We start from the raw sequence: 23,272 nt of genomic DNA, 5'->3' as shown, positions 1-23,272 counted from the left end.
GTAGGCTAGTGGGTGGAAGGTACTAGGTGGATGGATTATGGCCAGGGAAGCACATCTAGCCTAGCAGGTCTGTTCATGGAGAGCTGAGAGCTGGCGGCAGCGGGTCCAAGGAGCGAAGCTGGAAGCAGGACCGCAGAAGGGGGTGGGGTCTGCTTGGAGCCTCCGCAGGAGAGACTGATGCCAGTCAAAGCTAGGCCTACGTGGGTGTGAACAAACATCAGGGAAGACATGTGAGATGTCTGGAAGGCAGATGAAGCCAGCGGCCAGTGACACAGGAGCTCTCTCACTGGACACACGGGGCAAGCAGAAGCAACAGACCTGATACCTAGATACTGAAGGAGTCTCTGTTTCCCCATCTGTGACTTTCTAGCACATCACCTGTTCAAGCAGGGCTCTATCAAAAACAGCTCCCTAAAGTGTTCATAGGCTTGTGTTGAGAGATGACAGAATTCAAAGACTGAGAGGGTGGGGAAGAGGCAAAGGAGAGAGAAGCTCTATCCCATAGGAGAAAACCAGGACTGGGTTGGGAGTGGAATGGAGAAAACACCCACTGCTGGGGACGGTTGCCTTGATGGTAGCTGCAGCCTGGTGTGGGGAGGGTTAAGCATCTTGCAGTTCCCACCCGCCCTGATCTGCTTGTCCTCCCACATTTACGTCTTCTGAAAAATATTCAGCCTGCAGCCTGTCTCATTTGGTGCTCCAGGCCCTCGCCCTCGCCCTCCCCCTCCCCCTCCTTTGGCTCAATCAAGAGGAAGGTCAGGGAACTTTGGGAAACTGGAAACTCCAAAACTCCGGACTCTGGGAGAAGGGTCAGTGGGGAAAGGCGGGGCTTTGGGGACCAAGAGAGAGGAGAAAAGGGAGATGAGAGGGTGAGAGGGAACAGTTGTCAGGGAACTGTTCGAGGAACCACACAGAAAAGGGCCTCTCTAAAGCAACGAACCTGATATTTTTCAAGGTACCAGAAAGAGGCTAGGGACTTGGGACATGGAGGAAAGACCCAAAAGGAGAAGAAAATGGCTCAGAAAAGAGGTTGTGGTGGCCAGCAGGAGTACTTCCCGGGGCTGTTGGCAGGGAATCCTAAAACTCTGCTGGCCCCAGGGAACAAGGCCTTGCAGAATGGGAAAGGCTAGTTGGATGCCAACAGATTCAGGAAGGGGCACTTCTGTCCCCAGGAGTAGGTCAGGCTACCACTACCACAGCTCAGATGGCTGAAGACCACACGTCATCTTTGCAGGACCATAGGACTAAAGCAAAGCCATGAAGTGCCTGCTGATCTCCCTGGCCCTATGGCTGGGCACAGCGGACATACACGGGACAGAGCTTGAGCTCAGCGAGACACAGCGCAGAGGCCTGCAGGTGGCTCTGGAGGAGTTCCACAGACACCCGCCTGTGCAGTGGGCCTTCCAGGAGATCGGTGTGGACAGTGCTGATGACCTGGTTAGTGGTGTGACTGGGTAGAGAATGGGGAGCTGCAGCCCCGGAGACCAGGGAGTTCCCAGAAAGCTTTACTGGGGAAGGTCTCCAGCCAGCCACCCTCCTAGGCTGTGCGGGTTCTAAGTTAAGGGGTTGGGGGAGGGGAGTCACATCCACAAATTACCTGCCGGCCTTCCTGTCTGTCTGTAGTTCTTCTCAGCTGGCACCTTTGTGAGGCTGGAATTTAAGCTCCAGCAGACCAGCTGCCTGAAGAAGGACTGGAAAAAGCCAGAGTGTACAATCAAACCAAATGGGGTGAGTGAAGGGGCTCTTGTTGATGGGACAGGCTGCCAGGGTAGGAGTTGGAGTCCAGAAAAGTGCTGTGCTCATCACTGGGGGCTGTCTGCAAAGAAGGGAGGGTGGAGGAAAGGGGGAAATTTCTCCATCAGAGTGGGTCCTCCTGAAGAAGCCTCTCTATGGAGTTTATCCTGTATCCTGGCCAGTTCACCAAAGGATTTCACAGTCATCGGCCACCCTGGGGGTGACACTGAGGCTATGGATGACCTCGGGCTGGAGGTGCAGCACTTTTGAGTTAAGGCTCTTGCTCTCTCTCTAATAGCTTTGTGGGTTCACTGAAGGTCCTTGTTCCCTCCTGGGGTTAAGGGAAGGGACTGGATTATACGGGTGATTTAGCAGGGCTCTTGGTTTCAAGGACCTTTTGTTCAAATTAAATCTTAAAGGGAAAATGTAAATATGAGGCCAAGGTGGCAAGGCCCTCACTGTGCAAGCATGAGGACCTGAGTTTGCATTACAGCACCCACGTGAAAACAGCTGGGCATGGCTATACCTAGCTTGTCGGCTGCCAGTCTAACTGCAGGTTCAGTGAGAGATTTTTCTCCAGTGGAATAAAGCAGGGTGGTGAAGTGAGACACCGATGTCCTTGTCTGGCATGTACACAGGCATGAGTACACACACACACACACACACACACACACACGCACGCACACACACACACACACACACACACACACACACACACGCACGGACACACGCACGCCAGAGAGAATCAGAGACAGACAGACACCATCTGGGGAATTCTTGCCTTTAAACATGTTTGCACATTAACACAGGCCCCTGTGAATACACCCGTGCAGTGTACTACCTGTGAGCAGTACACATACGCATGTTCACACAGGAATGGCCCCTGCACAGGATAAAGCACTATAGTCTGCAGGCAAACCAAGGGTAGCACACACTTGAATGCCAGCATTGGAGAAGTTAAAGCAGGCAAACTACAAATTCTAGATCAGTCTGGGCTACTTGAGACTGTGTCCAAAGGGGAGAACTTCCAAAATCTCCTCTCAGGGTAAGTTGCATGTCCATCTGCTTCTGTTATTGTTGTCCTGATAAAATACCATCATCAAGATCAACTAATAATAGGAAAGGTTTATTTTGGCCTAAGTTTCCAGAGGAATAAAAGTCCATCAGGGTGGGAGGTAGGGAGACGTGGATGCCACCAGAGCAGGAAGCTGAGCACTCACAGCCTTGCATGTAAACAAGAAGCAGAGTGAATTGGGAGTGGTCCAAGGTTTTAAATCTTAAAGCCCGCCCCAGTGAAGTACTTCCTCCATCAAGGTCAAACCTTCTAAAACTCCCCAAACAGCACCACCAATTGGAGACCAAGTATTCAAATATCTCGCCCTATGGGGGACATTCTTATTCAAATCACCACATCCCTCCACTTTAGAACAGGCCAGGAGGCCAGTCTCCACCCTGACACTCATGTTCTCCTCCCCAGAGGAAGCGGAAATGCCTGGCCTGCATCAAACTGGACCCCAAGGGTAAAGTTCTAGGCCGGATGGTCCACTGCCCAATACTGAAGCAAGGGCCTCAGGTAAGAAGGGAAAGAGGTTAGGGAGAGGCCTGGAGGGACAGATCAAATCCAAGTCTGTAGGAGAAGTACAGGAAACCTGGAAAGAAGACCTGGGTAGGGGATGGCTGGGACATTCCCCTGGGGTTGTGGAGGTGCCTCCCTTCCTAGGCATTGCTGCAACGAGCACTGGCTGCTTCTAGCAGGAGCCTCAGGAATCCCAGTGCAGTAAGATAGCACAGGCCGGCGAGGACTCCCGCATCTACTTCTTCCCTGGGCAGTTTGCCTTCTCCAGGGCTCTACAATCCAAATAAGCCCTGGACAGGTACGTGGTTAATGGGGAGGGCCATTAGGGGTCATGGGGAAATTGGGCTAAAGGAGGAAGAAAGGGGACATGTGAAATGGAAAAATAAAAGCCAAGATCAGAACAAAAATAACCTCCTACACACCCAATCTGGTTTTCCCTTCTTCTGTAGGGTTTCATCTTACTTCCTGTACAGCCGTGGCGGTACCCACCATATGGCCTCCCAAAGACTTTCAACTCCAGGCTAATAAAACTGTTCCTTTCCAAACTTGTGTTGTTGTTCTTCCCTCAGCTCAACCTGTACATATGAGGGAAGCTCAAAGACTCTGTGTGTGTGTGTGTGTGTGTGTGTGTGTGTGTGTGTGTACGCGTGCGTGTGAGCATCTTCACACTTCCTACCTAGCATGAGAGAGAAGCAGGTGGAGTAAGTGTAGGAGCCTCCCACAGGACCAAAGCAGAGGTACAGAAGCCCGTGTTGGCTGAGAAGAGACAAGAAAAGATACATATGAGCACAGAACTATTTAATAGGAGTTAGCAGGTGGCAATGAACCTTACCCACAAAGCCTTAGGTTGGGCATCTGAGGGAGCCAGGCTCAGCACGTCTGGAGCCTGGCTGCATAGTGTATTTGTATATGTAGTGTAGTTGATAATGAGGGGATTTCCTCTACCTTCTAGAGGCTACCTGGAAAGCATGCCCCTGCGGACGGGGCAGGAAATGTCGTTGGGAGATGTAGGAGTTAGGAAGCTCTCAAGAAAGGGATGAATGAACGACCTAGTTTGCAGGGTCAGTGACCAGAAAAAAATAAACGGAGAGGCAAGGGCATGGGCAGGGGAGGAATGTCTACGATCCATCAGACTACCATGGCCAGACTACCTTGGCTGTTGAGTTGCATTCAGAAGACAAAGGAAGAGGTGGTTTTCGCAGGCCTGAGAGCCTGCTGGGCCTGGGCCAAGCTATCACTGGCCTGACGATCCAGGTCAAGGCATTCCTGCAGTGTGTCCTGGAACTGCCGGCAGGCCTCCTCCAGAATGGAGCTGCTCCGGATGGGCCAGGACTCCCAGTAGCCGGGCTCTACCCACGGCTGGACCTCAATGGCTCTGGGGCCTAGGCTGGTGCTGGAGCGCAAGGAACTGTCCAGGTCTCGGCATAACTGGTACAACTCACTGCCCCGCCCACTCACACGTTCCCCGTCTATGACTTTGAGGCCAGGCAGCAGCTCTCGGACCGCAGCCCAGTAGGAGGGATTTACACAAAGTGGGTTGCTAAGCCGGGCCAAAGGGTCCCGGAGCCTCAGGTGCTCCAGGCCCTGCAGCCCAGCCAGACACTGAAGCTGGCCGGGATTGGTCAGCAGGTTCCCAGCAGCATTGAGGCTCTGCAGGTTCTCACAGGCTGCTAGTGGCTCCAGCCCTGTCAGTCGATTATTGGAGACGTTAAGCACAGCCAGCTGGTGCAGGGACGCCAGTGGGCCCAAGTGGGTAAGTGCGTTGCCTGATAGGTCAAGCCACTCAAGGTTAAGGCATTCCCCCAAACAACCCAGATCCACCACCCCTAAACCTCGAAGTTTCAGCAACAGGATGGAATCCAGGGCAAACTCTCCAGAGTGGGACTTCAGCAGCTGGGGTGTGATAATCAGTGCCTCAGCTTCTCCTGGCTTCTCTCCAGGAGGCTCCATGATACTGAAGATGGTTCAGAAGGCCAGGCCCTGGCAGTGCAGTTAGCCTCAGGGATGCTGGTGCCTCTGAGGATCAGCTGGCTGCTCTCCCTCGATTCTGCCTGGGCCCTAAAGAGAGAGAGACAGTCAGGTCAGCCTCCCCTGGGCATGTATGTATCCTGTGCAGCAGGGAGTTGCAGGATGCCATGCAGATGGCACAAAGTCCTTGTGCTCACAGAAACCAGGAATGTTAAACACACACAGGGTTGTCTGAGAGAGAGAGAGAGAGAGAGAGAGAGAGAGAGAGAGAGAGAGAGAGAGAGAGAGTGTGTCAGAGGCTGGGAATAAATGTGGATGGCTGCCTCTGCGCACTCTGCATGAGAGAGACTATACCAGTCCTCCTGGACCCTTAAGATGGCATATGTGGTCTGTTATTGAAAGGGCTTCCCCTCAGCTTTATTGTGCACATGGGATTGTACTACACCAGGAAACTGTTTTCCAATTTGTACTGAACTTAAATATGCCTAAAATACACTGCCCAGTGCCAAACTCTGGAAGTTTGGACCAACATTGGCTCCTGAGTCGTGCTGAACCAGTTTCTCATTTCACATGGAGAGACCCTCTGCTGCCATGGTGTTTACAGAGACCCCCACAATGCACGACCCACCATCCTTGATCCCCAGAGTGAACAGCCAATGGCCAGGCGAGACCCGAGACCATCTAAGCAACAGGGCAGGGCACAGTCCCAGCCTAGGGGCAGTGGCTCTGGCTGACTCCACTGGTCACACCACGTTACATAAGGCTTAGGCCCCATATTGCCCGTTTGGTCCACCTCTCAGATCTGGACTGTGGACAAAAAATATCATTACTTAACTTCTCCAGTAACTATTATGATACATCTTTATTAACCCTAAAGGGTGCTTTTTTGAAAAGTTAATTTTTTATTGATTGGTTGGTTTGTTGGGTTTTTTGTTTTTGTTTTTTAAGATGGGAAATTCAAGCTGGCTTTGAATTCTCCCTCCTCCTGACCTCCTCCACCCTGCCCACCCCTGAGAACTAGGATTACAGGTTTACACTACTGCTCCTGGCTTAAATTTGTTCTAAAGTAGACAACAGGTAATTACTACCTTTCTGGCATGCAGACCCAAATAAGAATGGGCTGTAACTTCTTTCATTCACTCAAAGATGTTATTTCCATTTTCCCAACGTTATCACCATTCAGAATGGTATCCGGAGGGTGCAGACCACCTTGCAGCTCTTGCTGAGCTATAAGGCCCGGAGGATAGATTGGCTTTTAGTCCTGGGTCCTGAGGAAACTGTAGTTCAGGAAGGGAGGACAGGGTGGAAGTTAACAGAGAAGCTGGGTGAACTAGTTACACACTGTTGCTCCAACTCTAGGGGTTCCTACCCAAGTCTCCCAGCTCCCCAACCAACTCTTCTGCTTCAACATCAACATCGTTTCTCAGAGATCAGAAGGACACAATGGTCACTGTGTGCTGGACAGCACCGTGGTACTGAAGGCATGGCATCATGGTACCAAAGGGCAAGCTGGGGGAGGTGGAGAAATTCAGGAAGCCATTTTGGAGCAAAAAGGAGTGGCGAACATAGCTCTGGAATGTGGGAGAGGACAAGCATGTCTGCAAGTGGCTGTGGGACAGCAAGCCTAAGTATGTGACATCAGTGAGAGAAGGCTGCCCCTGGGCAGAGTCAATGCCCATGCTGCCCAGAGGATACAGAGGTAGAGGATACAGGTTCACATGAAGCAGGCCTCATTCCAAATTGCAGACTTTGGCTGGGGGCCCAGACTAGGGAGTCTGGGCTGGGCAGGCAGTTATACCCGCAAAACACCATTAGGACACTGCCAGTGCCAATGCTGCTCAGAGCTTGTAGGAGTGAGTTATGGGTGACTCCCAAAACGAAGTTTACATGATCAATGTTACTAAATATCCCTCCTCCAAGAATACCAAGCTTACAGCACCATCCATCAGTGATTCCTGCTAACTGGCAGTGTCTTCAAAGAGCTCCCCACAAATGCTTTGACGGGGCTGGGAGTGGATCTTGTACATCCTCTCAACAGTGCAACTAAGGCAGGTATTCTTGTCTCCATAATAACCATTCCTCTGTCAGTTTGTTGTCCTGCAACACTCCAGTCCACTGGGCCATGAACTTCCTGAAGAGCTTAGAGGAGACAAAGTGCAAGGCCAGACTACACAGCAGCCCTGTAATCCTGCATGCCCAAGAGCTCATGAGGCTAGGGTTCTATATGCCACCCTAGCTGTCCTGATTGCTGCGAGGGAAGTAAGTAGGGGTGAAACCAGGAGTATGCTGCTCAGGTCTATCCAGTACCAACTGTGTCAGCATCTCCTGTCCCCTCCAGGGGCAGGACATCTGGGCAATATCTGGGACAACAGGACCAGCAGCACAGGTAGACAGGACCGTCTGCTACACCTGCTCTGTCCCTCTGACTTCCTCACCTGGGCTGCCTGCCCACAGATGGCTTCCTTTTCCATTCCAGCGCATGCTTACTGACTAAGTGACTGTCCAATCCTAGGATATGGTACTGCTCTGGAGGTTTACACTGGTTGACAAATAGTCCAATATAGAACACAGAGATGCAGCTGGTGTAAAGTCACTGAAAACAAGCAAAACTACTGTAATGTCTGGAATGGGCTTTGGGACCATGCTGCACAGAAGACCTGGGGAATGTGGGGTAAATTCCAAGCTCTAAGTTTCTACCTATACAGCGCTCACAAGTTGCTTTAAGTCAGGGACTCCTAAAGGCTTGGCCCAGGTCCAAGGCACAAAAGCGCTTTCATGTATTTCTTAAGGTATCAGATGGACTATGATGGTTTAAATGAAAATGGCCTCCATAGATTCAAAGGACTGGCACCATTAGAAGGTATGGACTTGTTGGAGGAAATATGTCACTGGAGATAAGCTTTGAGGTTTCAAATGCTCAAGCCAGGGCCTGTGTCACTTTCTCTTCCAGTTGACTGCTCATCCAGATGTAGGACTCTTGTTTACTTCTCCAGCATCATGCTTCCCACCATCATGACAGTGAACTGAACCTCTGAACCTGTAGGCCAGCCCCAGTTAAATGCTGTCCTTTAAAAGAGTGTCTCTTCCCACCAACAGCAGCCCTGACCTGGATCATGAGGATGTCTACTTGTCCTGCCTTCACATCCTCCCTGGATGGTTTACCTCCACCCTGTCAGGACTGATCACTTGGGCCAGCTGAAGTAGGTTAGGTTAGAGGGGGCCTGGCTAACACTGAGCAGTGGAGGCTTGTCTTCTTTGCTGCCTTCTCTCCACCCTCTTATCTTTTGCCTGAACACCTATGTCTCAGGATATAAGAACCAATTAGGAACCACAGGTTCTGGAGCCTCTTTTTGCCTTACTCTGCCCAAGTGGCCTAGCACTTCCCCTGGAAAGCAATGAAGACCAGATCTCTGCAAAGAACACGTTTTTCTTTTCCCAGTGTAGGCGGTTGGGTCAAGGGTACATCATCCCTGCTTCCCCAGGAAAACTCAGTCCTGATCAGCTGAAAGGATAAATGTACCACTTGGCAGGGAGCAAGGACTGCTTCTTTGTAAGCACAAGTCTTTTTCATGCTTTTGTCAGAGTCAGAGGTCCTGATTTCCCCCTTGTATCCACAAGACCATCTGCATGCCCAGAAACTTGATTTAACCTGTCTTTGGCAGGTCCTCCCTAGCAGCCCAGCCAAGTCTAATGTGAGTCTTGGCAGCTCTGCTGCTGAAGTCGAGCCTGGGACAAGCTGGGGTGGCACCTGAGTTCTTGGGTCTGGTCTGGGACAAGCTGGGGTGGCACCTGAGTTCTTGGGTCTGGTCACAGGGGAGCTGGTACTTACAGCAGGGTCCTCCAGTCCCATTGATCCTGGGATGTCTTCTCTAGGGAGACTTACTTTTCTCCCCTCATTTCCAATATGCTCAGGAACTTGGGGTGAGGAGAAGATGGACCCCAAGATAGGCAGCAAGGCAAGATGAAAAAGAATGGTTCTTAGTCACCCTGTGTAATTCTGGGGACAGCAAGGACTGAGGCCATATGGAAAAGAACCAAACAGCATAAGTCAGTGTACTGTATGGATGCATCACTTGTCAATTACAAAGCCTCTGGCCTGTGGATTAGGCAGGAAATAGAGGTGGGACATCTGGGAGAAAGGATGCTGGGAGATTCTCCAGGGAGCTATGACAATATGGACACATGGTATCTGGGTACAGGACCAGCCATGTGGCAGAATGTAGGCTAGAGAAATGGGATATTTTAAGTTATATCTAGTCAGAGAAGAGCCTAGATATATGGCCAAGGTATTTGTAAATATATATTGAGTCTGAGTCTTATTTCTAGGAGCATGAGGCTGGGAGAAAGAACCGGACATAACTTCAACAATATGGTGCCCAACGTAGGGCCTGAACCCATGAGAGTCTTCATGGCCTATCAACTGAGCTAGCTGGACAAAAAAAAAAAAAAAGGTTTCCCAAAACAACACAAAAGAAATGCTGAGAGAGAGATTTCTTAGCCAAGGAGCCAGAACCTGCTTTTGCAGATATAGTGCAAAAGGAGGCTTTTAAAAGAAACCTGTACTAAATTTAAAAACAAAACATAAAAGTTGGGACTTCTCTCAAGGGCAGGGCGGCCAAGGGGAGAAACTAGGCTCCTGTTTACACACAGGCTGAGTGCGGCTGATACTACAGCAGAAGATGGAAATCTGTTGAGACTTCTGTTGTGGCTGAAGGATAAGACACCTCAGGTTCTCCCAGCAGGTTGGCCCAGTCCTGTTCTATGGGAACTCATGCTCAATGCTCATGGCATGCAGGAATGCAGCCTGAGGTTGGCTGCTGTGGCCCTGTGGCCAGAATAGGGCAGATGGCTAAAACGCCTCTCCCTATAAACAAAGGAACAGAGGCATGGCCAGGCGCAACACAGCATCTGAGCTAAGTAACAGAAGACACAGGAGACAAAGACAGGCAGACCATGTAAATTCTAGACCAACCTGGTCTACACAATAAAGTCAGGGCAGGACCTCTGCTGATAGATTCAGCCACTTAAAAATGACAGTCTAAAATTCAAAATGACACACTTTTTCATTAAAGGTACCATGTAGGTTTTTACTATATATTTACAATAATAAGTAAAAATATTCTTAATAATTTAAAAAATAAATACATATCAATCTTAAATTTATATATAAAAAGGAAAATATAAGCCTATTTATCTACATAGATAATAATCTCCAAAGAGGGGAAAAAAAGGTAAAAGTTGGTATAGTATAGATGTTTTCAAGGGTACATAGATACTAAATAAATAAACTCAGGCCTTTGATCCCAATATTTAGGAGACAAAGACAGATTTCTTAGGAATTTGAGGCCAGCAGATTTACAGAGCAAATCCAAATCAGACTGGGCTACACAGAGAAACCCTGTCTCAATAAATAATAATAATTTTTAAAATGTTTTGTTTTAAATTGCTTTTATTGTCAAAATGAAGGTGGTTATAAGTTCTATGATTGTGATGGCATTACAAGCCCCTGTGACAGAGTCAAAATAAAGTAGACCTAGGTAGAAAAGGGACTGCTAGATTGGATCAATCTATACTTTTGACTTCAGACTGCTAGACAAAGAACATGATACATTGGGAGAGAGGCTCTAGGCTTGTTTTAACAGGAAAAAAGAAAAGGCTTTGGACACCTTCCAGAATAATGAGGATCAGATTTGATAGAGGAAGACCCCCTGAAGATCTCAGCTACAGACAAGAGAAAATCAAAAGAACCGAATGCACTAGTAATGTATATTGCTAAACTCTTCTGAAACTAAGTGGGACATACATATGTCTCCAGCCAGAACTTCAGCTCTGCATAGCCAACAGATCTTGTTGGCAACAGAGTGCTCAAAATCCATCGTGCCACCCTTTCATTCATATGGCATGAATGAAGATTTATGTTGCAGTTTGGCTATATGATCAAACTAGCTCATAAAGAAAGACAGTTGTCTTTCGCCTGCTCAAACAAAGAACAAAATAATTATCTCTAACTGATCTACGCACATTGCACATTCCATACAATATACTAATACAGAAGTACATATTCCCTTTAAAAGCTTTATGTTCAAAAAGAGAAAAAGAAAAGAAAGAAACAAGAATGCAGCCCTAATGAAATTCACCCTCAGGAATGCTGAGATGCCGAGAACTGCATCTGAAATCCTTCCTCAGACTGATGCTGTTCCCAGAAACTTGCTTCTGGAACAGCTTCAAAAGGACTGCTAACCCCAGATGACCTCAGTTCATCCAGCCTTACAGACTGTTCCAGTCAGAACTTCAGTCAAGCCCTGAACTTTCTCACTACATAGAGAATGGACAACAAATAAGGCCAGCTGTCTTTCTTTTGACTTAACCATTTTCCCAATTTCCTTTTGAGCCCCTAAGCAGGAATTCTTTACCCAATTCTGCAGGAAACAATTATAAAAAGACCACCATCTAGTCCCTTAAGTTGGGGTAGATGGTTTTAGTTACTTTATGAGTAATAGATATGTTGTCATTTTAGGGGCTGGTTATGAGTAATTATGGTCTTGGACAGGAATGAAAAATAGGCAGCCTAGTTTCCGGGATTTCTGTCTTCCCTTTTGCCTTTTCTTTTTCTGTATCCTTCTTTCTTTCTTAGGTAAAAGGGGGCTGAGAAAAAAGAGGGGGCATATAGAAATATAAGAAATTAGACAAATAAGCATAGATTATTGAATCTACTCTTAAACAAAAAAATTTTATAACCATAATCTCACATTGGTAGAGATCTTTATATTTTGATGCAGAACTGAGGTTATATTTTGTTACACTGGTTCAGAATTTTGTATATTGATACAGGTTTAAGGTTTTTCATTGGTATACATCTTTATATTTTGATAGAAATTTTAAGATTAATTTTGTTACAACATACTGTATATTATGTTTCAACTCTTAATTAGACATTGTGCCTATGCAACTCATTTAAAAGTACAAGTTATATACTATTAGAGATTGTTAAAATAGTCAGATATTCATATTAGATAGTAGTTTAGCTAACTGAAGTGGAAACTTCCAGTTCTTTGGAAAGGTAGTTATGTCAAATGATGTTTTGCTGGGCACACAGGTTAAAGGATGTCTTGCTAATGCAGACACTTGAAAGAGCATTTTTCCTGAAGCAGACACAGGTAAAAGCATGTTTTACTAGAGGAGACAGGGGAAAGAATGTTTTCCTGAAGCAGTCACAGGTGAAAGGATGTTTTACTGGAGGAGACACAGGAAAGGATGTTTGGTGAAGGAGTGTAACTATGACCCCACAGACAGTGGGAGACGAGCACTGAGCTTTGGTTTGGTTTGCTCTGCCTTGACATTCTTCGTTAATGATATGCATGTATTGGTGACCTTCCTTACATAGCGTTGAGCTCAACTTATGGTAACGCTGCCATTGAGAGAAACTCCTAGGAACTGCTTGTGAGGTTCCTGCAGCAGCCTGCTGCTTACACTGCCTCACCTCAGGCCGGTTGGCAAGCCTGGAGGTTTCTTCAGATTGAACTACAGCTGCTGGTTCATACCTGGTGTCTGCCTCCTGAAAGGACCAGACTGTAGCTGTTGGTTCACATGTGGTGTCTGCCTGCCTAGAGGACTAGTCTGCAGCTCCTGAATCATATTTGATGTTGCTATAGGACTGAACTGCTATGAAACAAGATCAAGCTCGTCCCCAAGAAACTATTGCCGAACAGTTCCACTTCCTCCATATCCTAATAACTTTTCACTTCTACTACCTCTGCTGGGTAGTGGGCTAGAGGCAAGGTTGAACCGTTATTAAAAGTAGGTTGCAAAAAAATTCATGCCTACAGCTAATTACAGTAAAATGTTTTCAAGGTTATTCAGAGAGTAATTAGCTAAGAATAAACAATTCAGATATGCTATAAATAGATAAATGGCCATCAAAGACTCAGAAATCCACAGGAAATGACATTTAAAATTATTTCATTATTAAAAGGTATTTTGACTATGAGACAGGTCTGCTCCCGACAGTACCCCCATTCCTCTTCAAAGCAGATGAAGAGCATCAATGACCTCCATATGCAGTTGCTTCAGTTATGGCAAGCTAGCCAACAGGCAAGGAAAAAGCCATGCTTCAACTACAGACAAATGTGTCCAAAAAGGACAAGTGAACTCATGGAAGATGATTGCTAAGCTCTGCCAAAACAAGGTAAGCAAGTCCTTAATAATTCCTGCTTCATATAAGGTCTGTCAGATATCCTAGGCAAGAAGGCTAAAGATGAATGCTCCAACTTTATAGAGAATATGGCGACTGTCTGGGAAATCAACTGTCTCTATTATTTCTTGATCTTTGGAAGCTGCATCCCTGTGCTTTCTATGAACTCAGGTAATGTTTATTCCTTCTCAAGCCTCTGATGGAATTGAAGACTAGATTCTTACAGTCTCACAACTAAGCTTAGTCGTTTATCCTATTTAAGACAATGCTCTAGGTCTAAGAAGATGCTTTTAGGATGGCAATGCAAATTAAGATAGAAATTGATTTAGGTTATAAATTTTTTAAATAGGATAGATAATAAAAAAATTTTTCCTTAATTGCCAAATTCTATGGGCTTGACATTGTAAATGTATACCATACCTTATAGTTTCCATAATTGTTTCATACTTGTTATAATTATTCAAATTATATTTGAAAGAAAAGAAGCCTCTTATTGGACTAAAAGGGGGAACTGAAGAGAGAATATTTTATATTTTGTATGGTTGCATCAGCTGTCAACTAAAAAATGTATAGCCTATGGCTTAGGCAGTTAATAGAGTGGGACAACCAAGAGAGAAGAAGGATTCTTGGAAAGAGCCAGGCAGGAGACTCGCCAGAGAAATGTGACAAGATGGATGCATGGTACCTGAGCACAGGTAACCAGCCACGTGGAAGAATGTAGGCTAGAATAGATGGGACATTTTAAGTTATATCTAGTCAGAGAACAGCCTAGCTATATGGCCAAGGTATTTATAAATAAATAAATAAAAATATATATACATATATATATACATATATATATATATATATATGTGTGTATATATACTGAGTCTGAGTCTTATTTCTGGGAGTATGGGTCTGGGAAGAAAAACTGGACATAATTTTAATACCCATCAAAGATAGTAAGAAGCAACCTGAGGACATCGCCCTTATAAGGCCATCACCTCCTTGGTAAGTTGATTCCACTCTTCTGGCTAGGTCTCATGGTCCCCCACATACTGGCTCTGTGTTCATTATCTTTGGCAAACCAAGTGTGGTACTATTGAAGCTGTTTGGTTTTGTCTTTTTTAGTGTCTGAGGTCAGAGGCACTTGATCCTTTCATTTTGTGAACAAAGTAAGGAAAGGCCCTGTGGTCATTCACAAAACCAACTAGAGACACCCAAACTGAGGATATGAAGATACTGTCCCTGACAGGGACTAACCTCAGGAGTGAGCAGTGTTTCTGGGGCTGCCGAGCTCCAGATCACATGGGCTGCTCTTGGTACCAAGAGTCCAGGGACAATGTGCCACATGGCTCTTTACCTGTTAAGTTAGTAGTTAGCCTACGGAGTCCTAGGGTAGAGACTTTGCTCATTCCCTCTCCAGTTCCTTCTCTGGAAGCCAGTTGTGAAGAAAAATGATAGGATAGGTATGCTCTCCACCAGCAGGACCCAAAGTGCCCTTTCTCATGTTCATTTCTGTGTCACACTTTCCCAGAGGGCTGCTTATTCCTTCGCCTCCCAGGCCTGTGAATCCTATTCCTCTATGGCTTTTGTCCAGGCCTGAAGTGCCACCTTGGCACTGACTTAATGGGGTTTTCTGAATACCTACCCAGGAGTGCCTGCCTGCTTTCACCCTTTGAAAAGCCCTTTGCCTTCTATCACAGGCTATCATATTTTCTTGTATTTCCTTCCATTTTGCTAACTCCTCAGTCCCTTACCTGGCATACTCTCCCTCTAAGTGTCCCTTAAGTGATATCCCTTAGGCTGCCTCTATAGGCCCTGTTGCTGGACAGTCTCCAGGCTGCTCTGCTTATCACCCGCCATGAGACCTATGTTCACAACTCGTTCTTTAGCCTCTGAAGCTCTTTCTGCATCAACTCTATCTTGGTACAGGGCCTCCTAGATGTTCAAGCCTAACACCTTATGTATGGTCCTTATGGTAGATGGAAGAAAAATGGCTCCATAGGCTCATAGGGATTTGCACTATTAGAAGGTGTGGCCTTATTAGAGGAATTATGTCACTGAGGGTGGACTTTGAGATTTCAAATGCTTAAGGAGGCCCAGTGTCACACTTTCTGCCTGCAGATCAGGATGGAGAACTCTCAGCTCCTTCTCCAGCACTATGTCTCTCTGTATGCCACCATACTTCCTGCCATGGTGATAATGGACTAAACCTCTGAACTCTAAGCCAGACACAGTGAAAGGCTTTTCTTTTTTTTTTTTTTCCTAGTCTTTTTTTTTCAGAGCTGGGGATCGAACCCAGGGCCTTGCGCTTGCTAGGCAAGCACTCTACCACTGAGCCAAATCCCCAACCCCAAGGCTTTTCTTTATAAGAGTTGCCATGGGCATTGTGTCTCATCAGGGCAATAAACCCTAAGACAGAAGTTGGTACCAAGCACTAGGATATTGTTGTGATTGACCTGGCCATGCTTTTGCCTGGGGGAAGATGAAACACTTTGGGACTTTGGACTAGAAAAGAGATTAGACAGTTTAAGTGGGGCTTACTGGGCCATCCTAGGAGGAGCATGGAAGACATTGGTGCTGCGGGTGATTTAAACTGTGGGGATCCAGGTCAAGAGGTTTCAGAGGAGAAGAATATTAGTATGTGGCCTAGAGATCATTCTTGTCATATTTTGGTGGAAAATGTGGTCACTTTCTATCTTTGTCTAGAAAATCTGCCTGAGGCTAAATAGAAGTTATGGATTAGGAGCTTTGGCACAGAAGATTTGCAGAAAACCTAGTATAGACTGTGTTGTTTGGTTATTAGTGGCCATGCTGATGGCCACTAATCTATAATGAAAAGAGGCAAAGCTAAGCCAGAAAGAAATACAAATGTAGTCTGAGGAAAAGGGGACACCAGGAAGTGTAGCCAGATTAACGTCTGGTGCTAAGCACAATGAAGGGAGTGATGACCTCAGAGTAAGACCCCACCTAGCCAGGCTGCCGATTTGTGAAAAAGAATTAAAGAAAACCTAAGGCCAGACATGGTGGCACACCTTTAATTCCAGCTCTCAGAAGGCAGAGGCTGGCAGATCTCTAAGTTTGAAATTAATCTGGCCAACAGAGTGAGTTCCTAGGCAGTGAAGGAAAACATCAGAACCAGAAAGCTCTTGAAGGTTTAATTGAACAGAGGGGACCATGCTCCAGCCCCAGCAAGCAGCAGAACTTGGCAGCTCTGGCCATATTCTTCTGGCTTTAGAGTCAAGGAGAGAAGAAAGGGGTCATAGACTCTCCCTCCATGACTAAGGAAAGCTGCTGAAGCCAGGCATGTGTGAGAGCTGTCCCTGCATGGAGACCTAGAAAGGCCATTGTGTGAAGCTGTGAAGGTGAAGCCTGGGTTGCTTTGCAGACCCCAAAATATTGGCGATGCCAGAGCTGTGGGATCCCTGCAAAGAAATGCTAACAGGGAGTGGAACCAGCCCAAGAGAAACAAGTGTGCTGTAGTCAACAAAGCTGAAAGGAGTTGGAGAGCTGAAGAGTGTTTTCTTGTCAGATGAAATCTTGAAGATGCAGAGTCTGGAAATTGCCCAGCTGGTTTTTGGTCTTGTTTTGATCCAGTTTCCACTCTTTTGGAGTGGTAAATTAAATCTTGTGCTATTGTGTGCTGGATGAATGTTATCTGTTAAGGCCTAGGTAAAATGTTAAAGCCTAGGTAACTGTTATCTGTGTAGCCTGCCCTTTTGTGCTTTTACCAAGGAAACTTTCTCATGTTGTTAGTGCTGTTACTAGGATGTTCTGTGCCTTGGGGTTCTTGGGAAACCAATCACAATAGAAGTCAGTTAGAACTGCTTTGTATAGTTAGCCACAATAAGTTTGGACCTGGGCTGGGGATTTAGCTCAGTGGTAGAGCGCTTACCTAGGAAGCGCAAGGCCCTGGGTTCGGTCCCCAGCTCCGAAAAAAAAAAAATAAGTTTGGACCTAAACCAAAGGCCAGCCAGCAGTTCCTGCACGTATGTGTGAGCTTCTGTGGTTTTTGCTTTTATAAGCTGCCCCTGGGATGGATCCCAACATAAGAGAAATGCTGCACCAATATAAGAAGCTATTTGGAATAAGACTTCAATTTTAGTTGTGGTCAAGTAAAGCTTAAGTTCCCAAGACCTCTCTGGGAACTGGCATCCTCCTTGGCAGAAAGAGACATGTCCGTGGTTAACTGGCATCATGTTTGGCAAGTTAAGACATGAGTATTAGGCAAGTTCAATACCCCACAGTTGAATACCCCAACCAATGGGAGCAGGATAAGTGTACAACAAAGACACGTTCCTAAGGAAATCCCCATCCCTAAATCCTGATTAGTAGAATAACTTGGCACAGATGTTTGTGAATTTTAGGCTTAAAAAAAAGTCCTGTAGGATCTTAACCGAAGGTCGCACACAGCTCCCGAGCCTGGTCTGCAGCCCCAGTTGATCAGTCTTGGGTGCAACGTTCAATAAGCCATCCATCCCTATTTGACTGAGATCGGTGTCTGAGTGGTCTGTGCAGCGATTCCCAGACCGCAACACTATCTGTTCTTTCATTTTCATTTTGCAGAGTGTTACAGTTAAGGAATTGCCATGGTCTTCCAGGAAACACTGAACCTTGGACTTTTAAACAGTGTGGAGGCTGTGACAGCCGATGGACAAGGAAGCTGGACTGAATGCAGTTTTGTGTTCTGATATGGCTACAAGCTTAGGAGGGCCGAGGAGTGGGATGTGATGGCTTGGGTGAAAATGGCCCCCATAGGCTCATAAGGAGTGGCAGCATTAGGAGGTATGGCCTTTTGGGGGAAAATATGTCACTGGGGGAGGGCTCTGAGGTTTCAAATGTTCAAGTCAGGCATAGAGTCACCCTCTCTTTCTGATGCCTGAGGTTCTGGATAGAGAACTCTTAAGCTACCTCTCCAACACCATGTCCGCCTGTGTGCTGCCATGCTTCCTGCCAAGCTTCCTGCCAAGCTTCCTGCCAAGCTTCCTGCCATGCTTCCTGCCATGCTTCCTGCCATGCTTCCTGCCATGCTTCCTGCCAAGCTTCCTGCCATGCTTCCTGCCATGATGATAATAGACTGAACCTCTGAACAATATAAGTCAACCCCAACTAAATGCTTTCCTTTATAAGAGTTGTCGTGGTCATGGTTTCTCATGACAGCAATAAAAAGCCCAACTAAGAGAGTCCTCAACTTCACTCACTCCTCCTCAATCACCTTTTTAAACACTGGGGCAAGAAATCAGGAGACCCAGAATGAAAGCACAAGAAGAGACTGAGGAGAGCCCAGTGAGCCAGGACGTGTTTTCCTGGGAGAGAAGAGACTCGGAAGAGGAACCTACTGTGAGCATGCAGAAGCTTAGGCAAGCTGCATCACTTCATAGCAGAAGGTAAAACTGCAGGAAGATTAGGCTCAAAAGCTGCACCCTGACAGAGGGGTCCAACACTGCAGACAGCTGGGGAGAGCAGAACAGTCTCTAAGAGGAGACAGACAAGCCAACTGAGAGAGCTCTGAGACTCTCCTGGGAGACGGCTCGGAGGCTTAAGAGTCAGTGGCTTTGTGCTTTCCGCACCAAACTCAGCCAGGCACCATATGACCAAATGAATGAAGGCCCATGAGAGGTGATGTTTGTAAAGGAACTGGACAAAGTTGTGTGTGCAAAAGATCATCCGTGGCCCAGAACTATTCTCAGAGGTCAGAGTGAGGAAATTCGTATTTTATAACTGAAGAAACTCCAGAAGCTGTCAATGAAGAGATAGCACAAGGCATTAAAAGTAGGCATCAACAGTAGTCACAAAGGGAGAAACTTGCCTGTTAGATCTGCAGCCTGGAGTACACCCCCAAAACCTCCATCCATGGGGCACAAACACTGTTCTGTTTCTAATTCCTAGTCCTATATAGGTGCTCTTGGATCCATTCAGTTGTTTAATGAAAATGCATGAAGCACTATGATACACATGATACTCAAGACACACATATGGGCACCAGGAATGACACACACCGGTAACTGCAGCTGTTAAAGACTAGAGCTCCTGACACAATGATCCAAGGTTACAATCATTAGTAGACAGAATGCAAGCTGTTCCAGTGAGAGGCTCCATGTATCTTTAGTCTGAGGCACCTCCTGGGAAGCCTCCTACCTTAGAGTGTTTTGCTCCATTTTCTACACTTGAAATCACAGCATGACTGTTTGTGCAGCACTTGGGAGGCAGAGGCAGGAGCTCAGTCATAGGCTAACCAGGACTAAGTATTAAACATAAAGGTTGGGATGGTGGCACACATCTTTAATCCTAGCACTCGGAAGCAGAGGCAGGACGATCTTTGTGAGTTTGAGGCCAGCCTGGTCTATAAGCAAGTTCTAGGACAGCCAGAGTTACACGGAGAAACTCTGTCTCAAAAAAACAAAAAAAGGGGGTTGGGGATTTAGCTCAGTGGTAGAGCACTTGCCTAGCAAGCACAAGGCCCTGGGTTCGGTCCCCAGTTCCAAAGAAAAAAAAGAAAAAAAAAACAACAAAAAAACAACAACATCAACAAAAAAAACAAAACAAAACCCAAACAACAGCAACAACAAAGTAGTGGGAGGAGGAGTGGTTGGGAACTCAGTGAGAGACTGCTTGCCTGACACGTGCAATGCCCTGGGTCCAATAATCTCCAGGACCAAAAACAAGTACAAGAGTAACTGGCCAGTTCACGAGTTCTCAGGAAATGTAGAAATGGTGACCTGGAGATAATAGCAGCGAACCTCTCTTCTAGTGTCTTTGTTAGGGTTTCTACTGCTGTGAGGAAACACCATGACCCAAAGGCAACTGGAGGAGGAAAGCGTTTATTTGACTTATACTTTCCAAACCCTCACTGAACACAAGCAGGGCAGCAACCTGGAGGCAGGAGCTGATGCAGAGGCCATGGAGGGGTGCTGCTTACTGGCTTGCTTCTCATGGCTTGCTCAGCCTGCTTTCTTATAGAACCAGGGGATACCAGGCCAGAAGACCACCACCCAGAATGGGCTGGGCCCTTCTGCATTGATCACTAATTAAGAAAATGTCTTACCGCTGGATTTTATGGAGGCAATATTCTCAATTGAGGCTCCCTCTCAGATGACTCTGGCTTGAGTCAATTTGACATAGAAGAGCCAGGTACAAAGCCCCGGATTCAATCCTCAGCACACCAAAAAACAAACAAACAAACAAAAAACCAAACCAAAACAACAACAGCAACAAACAAAAACAAAAAACAAAACAAAACAACAAAAACAATAAAAAACAAAACAAAACAACAACAACAAATCCATCACAGCAGGCCTGGGAAAGTAATAAAGCAGGCCTGAAGGTAGGAATAAAGTTGGGAAGCAGAGGAGAAGGGACAAAGAGACCCTAAAAATTCTATTTACTCACAAAGGTCAGTGCAGATCAACTAAGTTTGAGGTTATTTTTGAACAGATCTTCAGGCATATTTTTACAGAAGTGAGCAGCTCTAGGAGTGGAGGGTGGCTGCCTGGATACGGCTGCCAGTATGGAGAGGACAGAGGTGGAACAGGCCCAGTGATACCTGAAACACAATGGGAGGAGCACAGGAAAACCTTAAAAAGGAATTCCAGGGAAAGCAAGGGGAGAGAATTTACAGGACAGCTTCAGTAATGACAAAGGAGTCTGAGCCCTGCAGTGAGATTCATGGCAGAGGCCGGCACAGCCATCTGCCAGTTTTAGAGGGGACTTATTCCAGGACCTCCTCGGATACCAAAGGACATATATCAAAGGACACTGTACAGAACCCACACACCTCCCCGCTCTGTATCACCAACGAAGCTGAGAATGCAGCATTGCTTCAAGACTCGAAGCAAGAAAAAGTTTGTGTTCAGTACTTTTTTCTAGTTTGCCGTTTGTCTTTCTGAAAATTCAATCCTAATGGTTCTAGAACCTGCCGGTGCAAAACCTTTGGCAGGTCCACTGGAGGGCTGAGAATACTAGAATGCTGGAAGAGTAGAGGGGGGAAGACTTGGCGGTGTTTCTCAGACAGAGTACAGGTGCCTGGGGAGAGAGGAGTAAACCACAGCACGGGAAAGAGATGTAATAAGAGGTAAGACACGTGGGAAAGGTTTGGGATGCGTACATATAGGAAGGAAGTAGAATGGCCTCCAAGCAGGCAAGTCAATGAAGGGGTGTCAGGTAGGAAACTTAAACTGTCCACAGTCCAAAGCCTCTGAGTCCCCCAGAGAAGCCATATAATTTGTAAAACTGGCAACCTCCACATGAGTAATCTTTTGGCATCTGTTCACTAGATCTGGACTAGGAGATGCCTCAGCACATACCATGTGCTGTCTGATTAGATTAGGACTTTCTCTTTTTGGCCGGTCCTTCCCAGGAGCATGCCCAGATGGGACCGGGCTTCCTAATTCTACTGTTGCACCGCACAAGCAGTGTTCTGCTCAACACATCCATGGGCATTCCACAGTTCCACTAGGCACAAGCTTGCCAGCTTCCTCTCCCTTCACTTTCCTACACTGGGGGAAGAAGGCGACGCTATAGCCTCCCACCCCGCCTGAGAATTTAAGCCACTTGGGGGGGGGGGTGTGTTTTAAATAACATTACCTGAGCTCACACTAGCAAAAGTGACAAAAACCACGGATAAGTTCCTGCTGGAGGACTACACTTCCCAGCTTCCTTTGGGACTACCGAAGTCATCTCCGCCTATTTCTGCCCCCCAATAAGGGGCCGCAACCCTTCTTCCTTTGTAGGCGTTTTTGCCATCTGCATACCTAGGTAACAAAATGCTCCCTCGCCGAGAATAAACAAGACCAAAACTTTCTTTCCGCCTTTCTCTCTACGGCTGCTCTTTTAAAATAATCTATCACACTAGCAGGACCCTTGTTGTTATGTATACCCAGAGGCTGTGATCGTGGGCTAGAGCGCGTCCTGTCTCCAGGCGACCACGGCAGCACCCACCTCACGTGACTGTCACCGGTTCAAGCGTTCTGTTTGTAACTGCACTCAGGCAGTTCCTGGAGCTGAGGGAGTGGCCACTGGTCGCGGGCGGTTCCGGAAGAATCCAGCATCCCCCAAACTCCCGGAGCAGGCCCAGCCCATCCGGAACTTGCGAAAGGCCGGAAGGGGCGGGGAGCGGTGCGACACTGGAAAAGTTGTTTTAAGGAACGCGTTGCCGCTAGTAGGGTACGCAAGTGACGCAAATCACACAACCACAGCTACTTCTGGCTCTTTGTGCTGGAGCCCGCGGGCAGAGGATTTTGTTCCCATTGGCTTGGTCATTAGTACATTTGACGGTGCGATGTTGGGAAAGGCATTTATATTCGTTAAGGAATATCTGTTCGGTGACATTCAGAATACCAGGCTGCGGGCCAGTGGTGACCTAGATTTTCTAATCCGTTAAATGGTGCCCGGTGCCCGGTGAGTGCTCGCCCACCCCTGTCCGAGCCCTGCACCGCACCGCGGTGCAGTCATGCTCACCGCTTAGCACAGCAGATAAAAGGCGCCACAATGACGATAAGAAGGACCCCTTGTGGAAACTTTGCCCATATGTTTTTATGGGTAAACTACCTCAGAAAGTTTCCTGAGACAAATGTGCACTACCTGGTGATATTCCCAAAGACCTTGTCTCCAGAGACGTCACCAACGCAAACTGCCACCTTTGCACATGACATTTTCTAATGGATAAAGAGGTCACCTTAACTGGGCTCAGGGGAGAAGGCCTTTCTCTCCCTTTCTTTCACAGGCCACTTGAAAATGTCTACACTGAGAAGGTTTTCCATCTCCTGATGCTTTCCGTGCACCCAGACAAAGCGATTCCAGTTCAGTCCACACCCTTCCAGCCT

The 23,272-nt window shown here is 46.9% G+C and overlaps 2 protein-coding genes across 10 annotated transcripts; one reads left to right on the top strand and one right to left on the bottom strand.

Annotated features, from left to right (window-relative positions):
• Window positions 1–652: 652 nt before the first annotated feature.
• On the top strand, window positions 653–3,855 carry Rarres2 (retinoic acid receptor responder 2). Of its 4 annotated transcripts, none has more exons than XM_006236415.5 (6): window positions 653–809; window positions 1,235–1,437; window positions 1,624–1,728; window positions 3,212–3,307; window positions 3,487–3,608; window positions 3,760–3,855. In XM_006236415.5, the coding sequence occupies exons 2-5, from the start codon at window positions 1,258–1,260 to the stop codon at window positions 3,595–3,597; spliced, it is 492 nt and encodes a 163-aa protein (XP_006236477.1). In that variant the 5' UTR covers window positions 653–809; window positions 1,235–1,257; the 3' UTR covers window positions 3,598–3,608; window positions 3,760–3,855. The 4 variants fall into 4 exon arrangements, with proteins under 4 accessions (XP_006236477.1, XP_063141837.1, XP_006236478.1 ...); XM_063285767.1 differs by having other exon boundaries at window positions 666–809; window positions 3,490–3,608; XM_006236416.2 differs by having other exon boundaries at window positions 794–955; window positions 3,490–3,608.
• Window positions 2,495–22,522, bottom strand: Lrrc61 (leucine rich repeat containing 61). Of its 6 annotated transcripts, none has more exons than NM_001109231.2 (3): window positions 22,389–22,522; window positions 20,841–20,994; window positions 2,495–5,368 (listed from the first exon to the last, which is right to left on the bottom strand). In NM_001109231.2, the coding sequence occupies exon 3, from the start codon at window positions 5,258–5,260 to the stop codon at window positions 4,481–4,483; it is 780 nt and encodes a 259-aa protein (NP_001102701.1). In that variant the 5' UTR covers window positions 5,261–5,368; window positions 20,841–20,994; window positions 22,389–22,522; the 3' UTR covers window positions 2,495–4,480. The 6 variants fall into 6 exon arrangements, with proteins under 6 accessions (NP_001102701.1, XP_038964052.1, NP_001382008.1 ...); XM_039108124.1 differs by lacking the exon at window positions 22,389–22,522 and adding an exon at window positions 22,035–22,382; NM_001395079.1 differs by lacking the exon at window positions 20,841–20,994.
• Window positions 22,523–23,272: the final 750 nt, after the last annotated feature.

This window comes from Rattus norvegicus, chromosome 4 (genome assembly GCF_036323735.1).
Source record: "Rattus norvegicus strain BN/NHsdMcwi chromosome 4, GRCr8, whole genome shotgun sequence".
Classification (NCBI taxonomy): domain Eukaryota; kingdom Metazoa; phylum Chordata; class Mammalia; order Rodentia; family Muridae; genus Rattus; species Rattus norvegicus.
This window is presented reverse-complemented; position numbering and strand designations above follow the sequence as displayed.

Bases quoted from the DNA above. Each gene is read 5' to 3' on its own strand.
- Rarres2 (XM_006236415.5), top strand. From the start codon at position 1,258: ATGAAGTGCCTGCTGATCTCCCTGGCCCTATGGCTGGGCACAGCGGAC. The intron at 1,438-1,623 runs GTTAGTGGTGTG...GTCTGTCTGTAG, and splicing joins TGGACAGTGCTGATGACCTG to TTCTTCTCAGCTGGCACCTT. The intron at 1,729-3,211 runs GTGAGTGAAGGG...TCTCCTCCCCAG, and splicing joins GTACAATCAAACCAAATGGG to AGGAAGCGGAAATGCCTGGC.
- Lrrc61 (NM_001109231.2), bottom strand. From the start codon at position 5,260: ATGGAGCCTCCTGGAGAGAAGCCAGGAGAAGCTGAGGCACTGATTATC.